General features: G+C 50.8%; 1 protein-coding gene across 1 annotated transcript; it reads right to left on the minus strand.

Moving 5' to 3' along the window:
- Positions 1-6,946: 6,946 nt before the first annotated feature.
- On the minus strand, positions 6,947-8,953 carry LOC309683893 (olfactory receptor 14J1-like; the record flags this gene model as incomplete). Its single annotated transcript, XM_082499878.1, has 2 exons — positions 6,947-7,129; positions 8,048-8,953. 2 exons carry the CDS (start codon positions 8,951-8,953, stop codon positions 6,947-6,949), a joined length of 1,089 nt encoding a protein of 362 aa, XP_082356004.1.
- Positions 8,954-16,721: the final 7,768 nt, after the last annotated feature.

The following is a 16,721-nucleotide window of genomic DNA, read 5'->3' on the forward strand; positions in this document are numbered from 1 at the left end:
GGCCTTCACCAACAAGCTCACAAGACTCACAAGGACTTACCAGGTTTAGGGGGGGAAGGGGGTGGAGTTTCTTGCTGCAGAGAAGAGCCAGGGGCTGCTGATGTATTAGGAACCACCAGGGAAACCCCTGTGAAATGCCTCAAAGGAATTAGGGCATCTTTCTCTAAAAAGGTGACATGATCCATAGCACAGCTGAAATGCCTCTGTGCCAATGCAGGTGTGCTGGGTAACAAAGTGGAGGAGCTGGAAGCCCTGTGTAGCAAGAGAGCTCTGATCTGATTGCTGTCACTGAAATGGGGTGGGACGAGTCGCATGACTGGGGCACTGCAATCGATGACTCTAAACTGTTCAGGAGGGACAGGCAAGGAAGGAGGGGCGGGGGGTTGCCCTCCATGTAAAAGACTGAATTGACTGCACAGAGCTTGGAAAACCAGCAATGAACAGGTTGAGAGCTTCTGGGTGAAAACCAGTGGCCAAGCAAACAAAGGAAACCTTGTGTCTGGTGTTTCCTACAGAGCATCTGCCCCAGGGGAGCCTGGTGACAACACATTCTTACTTCAACTACAGGAAGCATCGTGCTCGCAGGATCTGATCCTGCTGGGGGGCTTCAGTCCTCCTGACATCTGCTGAACAAGGAGCACAACAAGCTGTAAGCTGTTCAGGAGACTCCTGGAGAGTGTCAAGGATAATTTCTTCATTGAGGTGATAGACAGCCTGGCCAGAAGAGAAGCGTCACTGGACCTGTTGCTCACCCACATGGAAGAACTAATTAGAGAGGTCCAGACTGATGGCAGCTTGGGATGCAGTGATCGTGCCCTGGTGGAATTAGCAGTCCTGAGGGGTACGGGCCTGGTGAAGAGTACCATCATGAGCCTAAATTTTAGGAGAGCAAGCTTTCTGTTGTTTAAGGAGTTAGTGGATGGGCCCCCTGAGGAAACTTCCCTCAAAGACAAAGGTGCTGGGCAGAGCTGGCAGCTCTTTAAGGACGTTTTCTTCAGAGCGCAAGAGCTCTTGATTGCCACGTGTAAGAAAACATGCATACAAAGCTGGAGGCTGGCACGGCTCACTAAGGACCTCCTGCTGAAACTACAGTGTAAGAAGGAAACACAGAGACAGTGGAAGCAGGGACATGTATCCTGGAAAGAATATAGGGATGCTGCCTGGTTGTGTGTGTGTGGGATCAGGAAAGCTAAGGCACAGCTGGAGCTGAATTTGACAAGGGATGTGAAGAATATTAGGAAGGGCTTCTATGGGTATGTTGGCCAGAAAAGGAAGTTTCAAGTGAATGTACTCGCCTTAATAAATGAGACAGGAAAACTAGTTACAGCTGACATGGAGAAGGCTGAATTACTCAACCGTTTTTTTTGCTTCAGTTTTCCCTGGCAGTCAGTCCTCCCCTGTCTGTCAAGTCCATGAACTTCAAGGCAGGGACTGGGAGAATTAAATCCCTCCCATTGTAGCAGAAGATTAAGTTTGAGGCCACCTAAGGAACCTGAATGTACAAAAGTCCATGGGACCCAACTCAATAAATCCTAAGGTGCCGAGGGAGTTGACTGATGCAGTTTTCAAGCCATTCTGCATCATTCTGCACCATCTCTGGTGTCCCCAGCACAAGAAAGATGTAGACATGTTAGCACAGTCCACAAAAATGATGCAAGGCCGAGAACACGTCTCCCATGAAGAAAGGCTGCAGAGAGTGTGGGTCGTTCATCCTGGAGAAGGGAAGGCTCCAGGGACACCTTCTTGTGGCCTTTCAGGATATGAAGGGGGCTTATAGAAAGACAGATGTTTTACCAGGGCCGAGAGTGACAGGGCAAGGGGCGAGGGATTTAAACTGAAAGAAGGAGGGATAACATAGGACATGAGGAAGAAATATTTTATGATGATGGTGGTAAGAAAGGGGAATAGGTTGCCAAGAGAAGCTGTGGATGCCCCATCATTGGAAGTGTTCAGACTCATGTTGGAAATTGCTTTTGGCAGCCTGATCTAGTGGAAGCTGTCCCTGCTGGTGGCAAGGGGATTGGATGAGATGATCTTTAAATGTCCTTTTAACCTGAACCATTTGGTGATCTTACAGCTCTAAGTCCTTATGACGTACATGCAAGGACACACATCCCAGTGGTGGTTACCAGGGGTTGTTACTCACACACTGAAGTGATCTCAATAAACTCAATTTCCCACAAGAGGACACTCCCAGGAGGGGCTGATGGCACATATGTTCACTCAAGTTTGTCTCATCACACAGACGCAATATGTATTCCGATATCTGTAATGCAGGAATAAACTTCTGATGTAGTCATTCAGTGTCCCTCGGTGGAGGGAAAAACAACCTTTCTGAGCTGAGGTGAGTGGCTATTGCTGGCAGTGGCAGCCGTGAGGGGTTGGTTGGTGATGAGTACCCTGGGGCAGCTTCCCTGGTGTGTCCAGGGACCATGGCACAGACCAGGTCCTGCTCTCCTGGTCCTTCATGTCTCTGCCAGAAGGCTGGTTGTGTGAGAACACTGCGGTGTGCACCCACTCTTCACACACAGCTGAGCTCTACACTGGCATTTTCCTCTCCCAGGCACTTTCCAGCTCAGCCCAGGCCCTCCCCTGCTCTCCCCACCTCCCCTGCCATCTTCCCAGCCCAGCAGAGCAGCCCAGTCTGGGCTGACCCCACGGCAGTGCCTGCCGCAAGGTGCTGCAGAGCGCTGGGCACTCAGCCCACAGCCCCACGGAAGGGCACAGCAGGTGCTGGGGGGCAGAGAGGGCTCTCAGCTTCCCCATCAGCCCCAGGGCTGCAGGCTGGACGTGGAAGGATGAAAGAGAGGTCTGTGACAGTGCCTCTCTTGCTGTCAGACCAGGAGGTGCCCTTCACCAGCAGCCTGCAGCCCCCCTGTGCCAGCCCCGCTCCCCAGGACAGCAGGAGGGTCCTTGCCCTGGGGCTCCTCTTGCAGCTCCTGCTCTGCCAGCGGCACAGCAGCCTGCCCCAGTTGGACACATGGGAATGGGTTGCTCTTTGTCTTCATCCCCTTCACACACATGGTGTCCTGCTCCTCTCCTGGGACACCCCCGATCACAGAGAGCCTTTTCCCATGTGAGTGTGTCCGTGCTGGCTTGGCCGGCTGTTTCTGCACCCCTGCCCATGCTCCCCACAGGGCCCTGAGCTAAAGTGCTGCTCTTTAGCGGGCGAGGACTGTGGTGCCCTGGGGCTACGGGGTGCCCCTGCACTGGCTGTTACGGCCAGGGTGGGAAGCAGACTCAGACGGACAGGGATCACTGCCGATGAGCCCCTTTCCAGCTTCCACTTCCTGATGGGCTTGTGGCCAAGGAAGGGGCTTGGTAGGACCGTGGGGTATTTCCAGTGCCTCTGCATTCGAGTGCTGCACTAAATCTGGTGTGTGATGTTTCAAAGAGGTGTCATGGTTTGACCCCAGTAGGCAGCGAAGAACCACACAGCCCCTGGCTCCCTCCCCCCTGGGTGGGATGGGGGAGAATATCGGAAGGACAAACCTGAGAAAAATCAAGGGTGGAGAGAAAAGCAGTTTAATAGGCAAAGCAAAAGCTACGTGGGTAAGCAAAGCAAAATCAAGAATTGCTTCAGTACTTCCAAACATCAGACAGGTGTTCAGCCAACTCCAGGAAAGCGTAATGGTTACTTGGGAAGACAAACGCCGTAAATCCAAACGTCCCACACTTCCTTCTTCTTTCCCCGGGTTTTATTACAGAATCACAGAATCACAGAATCACAGAATTATCAGAGTTGGAAGGGACCTCTAGAGATCATCTAGTCCAACTCCCCTGCTAAAGCAGGATTGCCTAGAGCACATTACTCAGGACTGCATCCAGGCGGGTCTTGAAAATCTCCAGGGAAGGGGACTCCACAACCTCCCTGGGCAGCCTGTTCCAGTGCTCTGTCACCCTCACCGTAAAGAACTGTTTCCGTGTATTTGAACGGAACTTCCTGTGTTCTAACTTGTGCCCATTGCCCCTCGTCCTGTCACTTGGAACCAATGAAAAGAGCCTGGCTCCATCCTTCTTCAACCCACCCTTTAGATACTTGTATGCCATAATAAGGTCTCCCCTCAGCCTTCTCTTCTCCAGGCTAAAGAGTCCCAGCTCTCTCAGCCTTTCCTCATAAGGCAGATGCTCCAAGCCCTTAATCATCTTAGTTGCCCTTCGCTGGACTCGCTCCAGCAGTTCCCTGTCCCTCTCGAACTGGGGAGCCCAAAACTGGACACAGTATTCCAGTTGTGGCCTCACCAGTGCAGAGTAGAGGGGGAGAATGACCTCCCTCGACCTACTGGCCACACTCTTCCCTATGCAGCCCAGGATTCCATTGCCCTTTTTGGCGACAAGGGCACATTGCTGGGCCATGGATAATTTACTGTCTACCACAACCCCCAGATCCTTCTCCTCAGAACTACTTCCCAGCAGGTCCGCCCCTAACCTGTACTGGTGCCTAGCATTCTTCCTCCCCAGGTGCAGGACCTTGCACTTGCTTTTGTTGAACCTCATTAGGTTCTTCTCTGCCCAGCTCTCCAGCCTGTCCAGGTCACACTGGATAGCAGCACGGCCCTCTGGGGTGTCAGCCACCCCACCCAGTTTGGTATCATCAGCAAACTTGCTGAGGATACACTCTGTCCCCTCATCCAGGTCATTAATGAATATATTAAACAAAATTGGACCGAGTATTGACCCCTGGGGGACACCACTGGTTACAGGCCTCCAACTAGACTCTGTGCCGCTGATCACAACCCTCTGAGTTCTGTCCCGCAGCCAAATCTCAATCCACCTCACTGTCACCTCATCTAGCCCATACTTCCTCAGCTTCCTAATGAGGATGTCATGGGAGACAGTGTCAAAAGCCTTGCTATAGTCAAGGTAGATGACATCCGCGACTTTCCCCTCATCCAGCCAACTTTAATATACTTTTTGTGAATAATGAGGCAAAGGTCATTCATCAGACACGATGGCCCCGAAAACAGAGAACTAACAATCTTCACAAGTTGAGCAGAAACCCCTGTCTTCACAAGACTTCCCCCACACAGATGAATCCTGCATTATCGAGATGAGTATTTTCTCCTGAGTGACACAAGAGAGAAGCAAGTGTTAGCCATATCAGTTCTTTGAGCACAAGGCCTCCATTATCCAGACTCCACATTATCCACCCCTTGGCTGCAGCCATATCTCAAAGTACTTGTGTTTGAGATGTTCCTCAGTGAGGCTCAGAGGGCCTCCCCTGTCTTTGGTCTCTCACCATTTGTTTCAGGGAATTTACAAGTCATCTCCTACAGTGATGAGTGGCAGCGTGACTTCATTCAGGCCATGATAGTCCACTGTTAGCCTCCACTCTCCATTAGATTTTCGCACTGGCCATATGGGACCATTAAAGGGTGAGTGGGTCTTGCTGATGACTGCTTGAGTCTCTAGTTGACAAATCAGCTTATGGTTGGGAATCCGAGAGTCTTGGTTAGTGCCATATTGCAGCTGATGCACAGTTGTTGTACTGATTGGCACCTGTGTCCCATGCCAGCTCCTTGGGAAGATTAACCCTATCCCCACCAGACCGAGGACAATGGTACTGCAGAGCTCTGGGCATTCACACCACAGCCCCAGCCCCGCCGAAGGGCACAGGAACTTGTCGGGGCCAGAGAGAAGGGTTGCCAGCGTCCTCATCAGCCCTGGGGCTAGAGGCTAGACATTGCCTGAGCACTGTAGGACACTGACACTCTTGACCTATTCTCCTGTGCAGGGTATCCTCATCCCCACCCGCATAAGGCCCCTGTCTGACAGACCCCTCTCCAGCGCAGCACAAGAATCCTGGTCCTAGGGCTCCTCAGGCAGCTCCTGCTACCCAGTGGCAGGACAGTTTGCCCTGAGCTGGTGCAGTCAGAAACATGGTTTTCTTTCTCGTTCATTCCTGCTCTTCACACAGTCTGCCCTGATCTTCTCTTGAGATGTCCCTGTTCCCCAGAGAGCCTTTGCCCAGGTGAATGCATCTGAGCTGGCCTGACCGGCTGTTCTGATGCTCTGCCGAGCGAGGTGGCTGTGGTGCCCTGGGACTATGGGGTGGCTAACTATTGTCTGTGCTGGTCAAGCTGGAAGCAGAGTCAGAGAGACAGGGGTCATTGCATGTGAGAATGCTCTCCCTGGGGACCTGTGGCTGTGCAGGTGCTCGGAGCAATCGTGGGGCTTTTCAGAAAGTCACAAGGCGTTCAGATGTGTCCTTAGATCCAGGCCGTGGCTCTTCATTGGAGGTGATGTGAATCACACTCCAGGCTCCCTTCCCTGCACCCGCTGTGCCTCCCCTGCCTCTCTTGGGATTGCAGAGCCATCAATAGCCTGTGTATTCTTTGCTTTAGCCCTTTACCTTTAGGAGACTCCACTTGGCTTTTGGAAGTTGCATTTGCTGCCCACCCCCCGGCACAGGGTGTCTGTGAATATCCCCTGTGCTCTCCTGGCGGGAGACAGGACGATGGGCAACAGTCAGCAGCGCTGTTACATGTGGGACAGTCATGAGCAGATGCGTACTGCCCATTCATCATCTCCAGTGGCACTGTGCGACCACAAATGTGAGCTGAGTCAAGCCCTCCCTCCCTAACACATCGTCCAATGAGCTCATCTCCATGAGCCCATGGAGACCCCAAGCACAGCATCTGACCCTTTTAGTGTGCAATTCCTTGTGGGTATTCCTGACTCCAGCTAAAGGAAGAAGATCTCAGTCTTTGGACAGTGCACTGAGGACATCCCCTTTTATTAGCGGCTACATGGGAGGGCAGCTCTGACATAGCAATCGACACATTGAAAGAAGGCCTCTGGGTCAGATGGAGTGGGTCGGTGCCACTGGAGAAGTGGGATAAATTCAATTATTTGTGTACAGACACAATAATGACAGGACAAATGTGCGAGGCACGGAAGATGCCTGAGAATAACTGGCAATTACTTGTGAAGAGAGATGGGTGGCTCAGTCCTGCTGAAATACGACCAAGGGAATCAGTTTCCTCAGGGCATCCTTGAGCTCCCGGTTCCTCATGCTGTAGATGAGGGGGTTCACTGCTGGAGGCACTACTGAGTACAGAACTGCCACCACCAGGTCCAGGGCTGGGAAGCAGATGGAGGGGGCTTCAGGTAGGCAAACATGACAGTGCTGGGAAAGAGGGACACAACAGCCAGGTGAAGGAGGCACATGGAAAAGGCTTTGTGCGGTCCCTGCTCCGAGGGCATCCTCAGCACAGCCCTGAAGATCTCCACATAGGAAAGCACAATGAAAACAAAACATGCAAAGATTAAACAAAGACTAAACACAAGAACCTCAACCTCCCTGAGGCAGGAGTCTGAGCAGGAGAGCCTGAGGATCTGGGGGATTTCACAGAAGAACTGGTCCACAGCTTTGCCGTGGCAGAGTGGTAGTGAAAAGATATTGGTGGTGTGCAGCAGAGCATTGAGAAACCCACTGCCCCAGACAGCTGCTGCCATGCGGACACAAGCTCTGCTGCTCATGAAGATCCTGTACTGCAGGGGTTTGTTGATGGCAACACAGCGGTCATAGGCCATGACAGTGAGAGGGAAGAAAAGAAAAAACACTTGGGCAGCACATCCCGAGTAGGAGATGGTCCTGGTGTCCCACAGGGAATTGGGTATGGATTTGGGGAGAGCATTGGAGATGGAGCCCAGGTCGAGGAGGGACAGGTTGAAGTGGAAGAATAAGGTGCAAAACACTTGGAAAGTTCAGTTCCTTGGGTTTGTTTTGTACCTCAACTGTATCAAGGAGAGCCCAGCCTTCAGGCACCACACTCAGGACATCCCCTTTTATTGCAGAGGTGTTATTAAGGAGGCAAGAAGTGACACACAGTTCTTCAAGGATCAGACACAACAGGACTGAGTCGCACGTGAAGGACTCTGAACCCAAGCAATTACCTCTAAGTATGATAACCAGAGGCGGGGGGTGGGGTGGGGGGAGCGGGGAGTAGAGGCCAAGTCTAAAATACATCCTGGGAAACCTGCAGAGAAGGGGAGGCAAATTATTGTTAATGGTGTCTTAATGGTGCAAGATCCATGGGATCGCTTTCCTCAGGGCATCCTTGAGCTCCTTGTTCCTCATGCTGTAGATGAGGGGGTTCACTGCTGGAGGCACCACCGAGTACAGAAATGATATCACTAAATCCAGGGCTGGGAAGGAGATGGAGGGGGGCTTCAGGTAAGCAAAAAATGAAGTGCTGATGAAGAAGGAGACCACAGCCAGGTGAGGGAGGCACGTGGAAAAGGCTTTGTGGCGTCCCTGCTCCGAGGGCATCCTCAGCACAACCCTGAAGATCTGCACATAGGAGAGCACAATGAAAAGAGAACACACAGAGAATACACAGGTGCTAAGAACAATAAGACCAACTTCCCTGAGGTAGTCTGAGTCTGAGCAGGAGAGCTTGAGGATTTGGGGGATTTCACAGAAGAACTGGTCCAAGGCAATGCCGTGGCAGAGAGGTAGTGAAAATGTATGTGTAGTGTGCACCAGAGCATCAAGAAATCCACAGCCCCAGGCAGCTGCTGCCATGTGGACACAAGCTCTGCTGCCCAGGAGGGTCCCATAGTGCAGGGGTTTGCAGATGGCCACGTAGCGGTCATAGGCCATGACAGTGAGAAGGAAATATTCTGCTGAGATAAAAAATAGAAATACAAATACCTGTGCAGCACATCCCCCATAGGAGATGGTCCTGGTGTCCCAGAGGGAATTGGCCATGGCTTTGGGGACAGTGACAGAGATGGAGCCCAGGTCAAGGAGGGAGAGGTTGAGGAGGAAGAAGTACATGGGGGTGTGGAGGCGATGGTCGCAGGCGATGGCAGTGATGATGAGGCCGTTGCCCAGGAGGGCAGCCAGGTAGATGCCCAGGAAGAGCCAGAAGTGCAAGAGCTGCAGCTCCCGTGTGTCTGCGAATGCCAGCAGGAGGAACTGGGTGATGGAGCTGCTGTTGGCCATCTGTTGCCTCTTGCCACAGGGTCGTGTCCAGTGAGGAAAAGACAGTGACGAGTTAGGGTATACCTCTCTGAGGAAAACCTACTTCATTTTTTTTTAGAAATCCCTCAAAATGCCTCTGTCTTTTCACTAACACTTTTGTGCAGCTCCCTTTTCCTTGAGCTGCGACTGGTACTGGCTGAGGCTGCCAGGAGAGCAGGGGTGCTGCTGAGGGCTCTGGAGAAGTCAGTTCTGCCATGCAGCAAATGTTCAACAGGAACACAGGGTGATTTCAGATGAAATCTGCTTCTGATAGAGAAGAGCTTTTTACCATTGTTGCTCCCAATTCACTCGAATACAGCATAGCGCTCTGGAGATTTTGATTTGTTTAATTTGTTCGAGTTGCCCCACCACACTGGAGTATTGTTTATAAAACAGATTTTGTTTGCATTTCTGCTGTACTGGAAGTGAAATATTGTGAGTCCTGAGATGCAAAGGAGCTGTCTCTTAGTATAGAGCGAGACATGTCTTCTCCAGGGGGCTCCCGGATGACACAGAGATGCTACAGCAGAGCGGTGCGCTGATGGAGAGCAGCCTGCAGCCCAGCAGCCCCTCCACCCCCAAGAAAGAGAGGAATATCCTAAAGATGGGGTGTCCTGAGGTGGGGGTGGAGGGTGGTGGGGGTGTATGTGAACTCAGTCCCAGACCCTCCCATGGCAGCGCTAAGAGCCTGCAGTCTTGGTGGGAAAAGGCAGCACAGAGAGCCGGGGAAACATGGAGAAATGCCTCAATGTCCCTGCCAAGGCAGGCAGGACAGGGACAGGCAGATGGTCACTCAGGAATTTCTCCTCCCCAGGGCTGGGGCTGCTGAGGAGGCCACTCAGGCAGAAAGGCCACAGCCTGGAGGGCAGAGGCTCTGCTGGGTGGGAGAGGAGAAAGAGGCTTTGCTCTGGGGAAGGCTTCTGCCCTGCTGGGGATGGCAGGAAGGTGCCCGAATCCCCCCTCCCTCGGCATTTCTGGTAGCAGCACCCTCTCCCTCCCTCCCTACGTCTCTCTTTCCTAAACGCGTCCCTGCTGGGAGCTGCTTCTCTGTCCCCACCTCTGTGCCCCCTCATCACTCACAGACCTCATCCCACCCTTTGCGGGCTCAGCTCTGCTTTGCAGACACCTCCCAAAGGAGGGGCACTGCCCATGGGCATCTCCACGGTAGCAGGAGCCAAGCAGCATGTCACAGAGCCTGAGGAAGCTGGAAAGGGGATGCTGGTGCTATGTGCAGACTGATGGGTGCTGAAGGCACTTGCTGAGGTTCCTCGTAAACCTCAGAGTGGTGGCTTAGGAGCCCCAGCCCTTTTCTAAGCCAGCCAGCCTTATCTTCATTCCCATGCAGACAAACCAGCGAAAAATTCCAAGCACAGCTTCAAGAAAGAACAGGCTTGAGCAGGACAAGGCTGCCCTGGTCATACTCATGTAAAGTCCCCTCCAGAGAAGTCTCGGTTGTGAGCAGGGGCTAAGAGCAGCCCTGACCCACCCATCACCCCCTAGACAGGCAGAAGGACCCTGCCCTGCCGTGGGTCACTCTGTCTACCCAGAGCTTCTCCCTGCAGCGCCGTGGGGAGCTCCCTGGGCAGGCTGAGTGCTGAGCCCGGCAGCAGCAGAGTCCCTGACGCGGCATACAGCTCCCAGGGGTGGAGGGACACAGCTCTGAAGGACAGCCCGGGGCACCCTGGGCTGCACCCCCTGGCTTCCCACCCCAGCAGCCATCCTTGGCAGAAGGGAGGTGGCATGCCCTGTCCTTCTGGCAATTTTGGCAGCTGATAACAGCTCCACAAAATGTCCTCCTCCTCTGTGCTAGAGAAGCCGGCAGAAACACTGAGACACATCCTCCCAGCCATGAGCTGTGCCAGCTCTAGAGGAGCCCTCCAGGGTTCTCCTCTGCCTTGCCCTGCAGCCAAAGACTTACCATGTTAAGGGCTGTTGGGGGATTTCTCCTGCAGTGAGATTTAAGCTGTCTTCCCGCTTCAGAGAGCTGTTGAAATCGTGTTCTCTCCTTTCCCCTTGTCACCTGCAGGCAGTGCCCCCGGCCCTGATGGGCTTTGCAGAGGAGCTGCTCCTGGGCAGAGCTGCCTCACCGCAGCGCTGCCCGGTTGCCACCAGCTCCCCCTGTCCTAGGAGCCTGGATCAGCTCAGGAGAAGAGACCCAGCCCAAGGGGTCACTGTCTCCGCCCCAGCTCCCTGGAGATTCTCCTGGTGCTCCAGGTCACCCCTGGGGAATGTCCTTTGCAGTCAGCAGAATGAATCACCGATTGTCCCTCTCTAAAGAGCAGAGAGAGACTGACTCCAGCAGCATGGTTTGTCACAGCAGAGTGTGGTTGCCTGCAAAGGCTGTAAATGTTCCCCTCTGGAAATGCCATTACTGCCCTAAATGAAAGGACACACAGGGTGGGACAGGGAGGGGTTGGCTTCCCCTGTGCAGGGCAGCGATTCAGCTGAGGGAATGCAGGCGTCTCATCCCAAGCTGGAAGCCCTCGGGCTAAAGCAGTATTCGCTTCCCCCTCATCATCACAGCCATAGCCTGAGACCACCGCCTCCACACCCCATGTACTCCTTCCTCCTCTGCCTCTCCCTGCTGGACCTTGGCACCATCTCTACCACTCCGCCCAAATCCATGGCCAGTTCCCTCTGGGACACCAGGGCCATCTCCTACACGGGATGTGCTGCACAGGCCTTTCTCTTTGTCTCCTTGGTGTGAGCTTAGTGCCCTCTTCTCACTGTCACAGTGCCCTGGTTTCAGCTGAGAGAGAGTTAATTTTCTTTCTAATCATTGCTGTGTTTTCAGACTGGGTATGAAAGGAATGTCAACGATGAGTATTGGTTTAGCTGTTGCTAAGTGAAGTCTATACTGGTCAAGGACTTTTTCCAGCTTCCCACAGAAGCTGAGAAGGGGCACAGACATAACATGATGATGTCATGCTCAGTATGTAAATGGAGGCTTGCTGGCCTGAAGAATCTGTGATCTGTGCTTGGCTCGGGCTGGGAACCAATTTACCAGATAGTGAGAGGGACTTGTGTATTGTATATTCTTTTACCATTCTTGTTATTATTAGTGTTATTTTCCTTTTCCTTATTGTTCTATTAAACTGTCTTTATCTCAACCCACAAGAGTTTGGTTTTTTTTTCCTTTCTCATCTTTTTCTCCCTCTTCTCCCTACCTTTCTGGGGTGGAAATCAGGGCTGAGAGAGAGGCTGCCTGGTCCTATTTGCTGGCTGGGGTGAAACCACAACACATGGCCTACGACCGCTAGGTTGCCATCTGCAAACCCTTGTCCTGTGAGACCCTGATGAGCAGCAGGACTTGTGTCAAAATGACAACAGCAGATTAAGGTTGCAGTTTATTCCATGCTCTGCTGCACAACGCTAATACATTTTCCCTACCAGTCCACCAAGGCAATGCCCTGGACCAGTTCTTCTGTGAATTTCCCCGAGACCCTCAAGCTTTCCTGCTCAGAGTGCCACCTCAGGGAGGGTGCTGGGGCTTAGGGGGATGTGGTTTCTGTTAGCAGTTTGCATTCAGGCAAACCTGAAATTCTGCTGAGAGTTTCTACTTCATGCTCAGGGTAGGGTGAGGGGTAGGAGCTTCCCTTTTAGGGTTGGGGATCAGGGTGAGGCTCAGGGTGAGGGTTTGGAATTCTTCTTAGGCCTTCTTGGAATTGATGTGAGTACTGGTCAGCTTTGTGGGTTAGGGGGTGGGGTTAGGGATAGAGGTGAGGGCCAGGGTTAAGGCTAGCATGGCATGAGTAGGGACCTCACAGAGAGCAACTAAGTGCTGTCCCTCTCACGCACCTCTCCTCTGACCTTCCCCGCACTCCCTTCTCTCTTTGTTGAAATGGTCAGGCTTATGGAGCACCTCACAGTGCTGCTTCCTCCAGCAGAAATGACATCCCAACCTACTCTCCAGAAAGGACACTTTTGCCTTCATCTTCCTCTTGCCTGCCCCTAACCTCTCATCTCATCTCCCTGGCCTTTCTCCACAGAACCTCACAATCCCTCTCCTCCTTCTACCTCCTGGGAAACATGAGTGAGGCTTAGGAGAGGGGTTGAAGAGGAAGGGAGGTTGAGGGACAGGATGAGGGAGTTGGGTTAGGGTTTAGGCTTGAGGCACCTGGTGAGGGTTTCAGCTTTGGCATTAGTGTTCAGGGAAGGGCTAAAGATGAGAGCTCCGGGTTTGGTGTTCGGGTCAGGGTAGAGGCAAAGGTTTGGGGTGAGCTGGGTAGTGCCAGGTCTTAGAGGCAAGGGGGTGTAGGCACTCTGCGTGCTTCTGCCCTCGTGGTGACCAAAGGGATATCTCAGCTGGTCAGGACCAAAAGCATCACCATTTCAATGGTCTGGGGATCAGCACTGGGCCCCTTGGCTTGACAGGGCACATCCAAGGGGCTACATGACACGGGACGTCTCGGCCTCCTTTCTTTGTCATCCCCAAATCGCAGCCTCTGAGTTTGTGCTCCAATCAGCCCCCAGGGAAGCCCGCTTCAATTCCCTGAAACAGCTTCATCACCCACAGCCTCAGCAGACCCTGCTAAACCTCCAAGCCTCTTTATTCCTGCCATGGCCCTCCACTCCCTGTGACTTTCCCCTGGGAGCTTGTTAGTGTGCAGCAACTGTAATGAGTTTATTCTTGCATCTCAATTTCTGTACGGTTGCAGAGGGATTTTTAGGAGAGTCTGTCTTTGAGGAAGAGTTTTGCAAAGTCTGACGATGTTAACAAGCACATGATGGAACACAGGTTCTTTTCTTTCTCAGTCGTGACTCAGTACTGCTTTCCACATTGACAAATGATTTTTATTTGACTGTCAAATGTTGCCCACAACACCCCAACTTCATTTGCTAGAGGTGGGCATGGGATCAGGAGGCAGAGGCAGCCAGGTAGATGTGACCACAGGAAGATGGGCAGGGAGATCGCGAGAGACATGAGTTGGTGACAAGGCTCTGGGCTGGGAATTTGGCCAAGAATGGATGCTGAGCTCTGCCTGAGAACCTCAGAAATTTTGTCAAGATTTAAAAAGCTGTGAGCACTTTGTCACTTGCTGAAGTGATTGAATACTCCTACTAAAACTAATAAATTTTCCCCGAGTCATGTCAAATGGAGAATTTCATTATATGTTCAATATTTTCTGGCCATGTGCTCTTTCCCTAGTCCTCAGGATTTTTGACCTCCCCTTGCACATGGTTCCTTCAGTCATCTCTCACTGCTTTGATCTTCAGGGAGTTGACACTTTGACCTTCAGGGACCTAAAAGGTTTGCTGTTTTCTGGTAGTCTGCTGAATTAACTCTTAAGCCAACTCACTAATTGTGTGTATATTTACCATTTCCTATTCTCTTATCTAAAATGTGTCATGTATGGTCATTGCTTGAGGAAGATGGACCTTATTGGAGGTTTGAACCTGGCATGCAGTTTAGAAAATGTTACTTCATTTTATTATTTATTAATTTTAAAATATATTGTTTTATAATATAATTAATTTGTAATTAATTATAATATATTAATTGTTAATTTATAATTATATTTAATTGTGGTTGTTCAAAATTAATAATAATCCTGTGTCTATTTACTGCCAAGTCTCAGGTTAAATCAGGCGGGAATTGGTACAAAGAAGCTGTAACATTCATCTACAGAGTTCAGTGCAGAAATGTGATGTAGGAAAAGAATGTAAGTCCCAGGCGGCCCCCGAGAGAAGTGGTGGGGTTGGGGAGGTGGGGAGGAACGTTGTACATACAGTGGGGGACCTCGAGGAGACAGCTGTTGCTGCCTCTGCAGACATCCTCAGGACACCCTCTGCTTCAGTATCAGTTGGAGAAAGCTGCCAGCACTTCTGTAATCTGAAAACATAAAATAAAATATGCTTCAAAATTAAAACCAATTTTTAATTAAGTTCTCATTGAAATCTCCCACTGTAAGCAGACTCCTGAGACCTCTCCAATTAGCTGTACAAGCCTTGAAGCCCTGCAGAAAATCACGGAAGAGATGTTGCTCATTAAATCTTTCTGCACTTTAACGAGCCCCATGGTGTATTTGGTGCTGAGCCCATGAACCTCAGATACTGAGAGGAGTTTGAACAACCTGTCCAGGAGTTAAAGTCAGCAGCAAACGCCAAAGTGTGTTGGAGCATTAATTGGCCCCACGGAGGGCCCTTCCAGAGCAAGCCTCCCCATGGGTTTGTTAGAGCAGAGGGAAAGATTTGACACAGTTATGATGTACAGTGATTAAAAATTTATTAGTGATTTAAGGTAGATCAAGAGGTGGAATTTTAGCAGCACTTAATCATTAACCAATGTAGAGGTTTGCAAAGTGATTTAACAAAATAATTGAACAGCGACTTAGCTACAGATTCGAAGATGGGAAGATTGACACTAACGTGCTATAGAGTATTCCAAATCAATACATATACATATGGGCAAGAGCACATATCTCAAGATAATACGTAATACCTAAGGAAAGCATATAAGTGCGCATGCACACACCCACACACACAGACAGAGGTCTTGGATTCCTGGAATCAGGAATTTCATAATAGCATATTAGCTATAATGCTCATAATTTCATAATGCCTCTAACGAGCCAACAGGTATTGCTTTTATCTCCTACGCGTACATGGACAAACAGCAGAATAAAACCTCCATAAAGCTAATGTGTATATCACAAACACATAGGTGGAGGGGTGGGTGGGAGAGAGGCTAGCCTATAGTCACAATTTCCCTTTCCCGAGTTTAGGATAAATACAATGCATCAGTGTTCCTCAAGGGGCAGTAGTTGAGGCTCGACTAGTCTGGCCTTCCAGTCCTCGAGGTGTCAGCCTGAGCGGTGTCCCCACTCAGGGGAGATACTGGCCACAGCCCACTGCGATCCAGAAGAGCTCAAAGGGTCTTTACTAGAATCGCTACTTTTAGGATCTGAGATAATTGACTTTTGTCAGATACTTTTCCACTCTGGACCAGCTCAGACAATGCAACGTTCCAATACTTTCCCCTGGTTACACAAGCCCAGAACTTGCAAGGACTTGGGGTCCTGGTATGCCCCAGCTCTGTGTCCACAACTATATGTTGTGAGTAGTGATGGATTGTAGTTATTATCTTCAAAGTGTAGGACCATAGGGATCAGGCACACTATTGTGTTCTGGTCCATTGTGTTCCACCTTTTCTCTCTTTCATGGTACACCATTATGTATTGTTCTGGACCAGTGTGTTATTTTGTGGCTCAGGTGGGGAGGAAATCACGCCATGTACCGAGTGGCCTGGAAAGAGAGGGGGTTCCCCACCACAATCTGCTCTGCGACTAATGTTAATTTACCTCATCCGTAGAGCTGCTGTTTTGTTGCCTCTTGTCTCTATGCCTATAAACAGGGAATGCCTCTGTCCAAGTATAATTTGAGGGAGATTTTGTGTTTGGGTAGTTCCTCAGTGTTTTGTTAATTGTGGTTAAGTGGCATTATATACACGGGGATATTTTCACAGGAATGCAGTTTGTTTAGCCATCCTCCAAACTGCAATGTATAAGACAATATTTAACAAAAAGCATAATATAACAGCAGTCCGTAAGATCACGATAGGCTGTAACACCGGGTTTGGTATTCCAGTTGCTGTTGGAGACCATCCAAACAAGACTTCCCACCAGTGGTGTTCTTGTCCTCCTTTGACACTTTTTAACACTCAGTGTATTTCTTCAACATCTCTGTAGCCTGTGATAATAGTTTTTTATCCAGTCTCTCGTGTTCGTTGTAGAAGGTTGATTAAATCAGG

Source organism: Vanellus vanellus (genome assembly GCF_965231255.1).
Source record: "Vanellus vanellus genome assembly, contig: HAP1_SCAFFOLD_35, whole genome shotgun sequence".
Taxonomy (NCBI): domain Eukaryota; kingdom Metazoa; phylum Chordata; class Aves; order Charadriiformes; family Charadriidae; genus Vanellus; species Vanellus vanellus.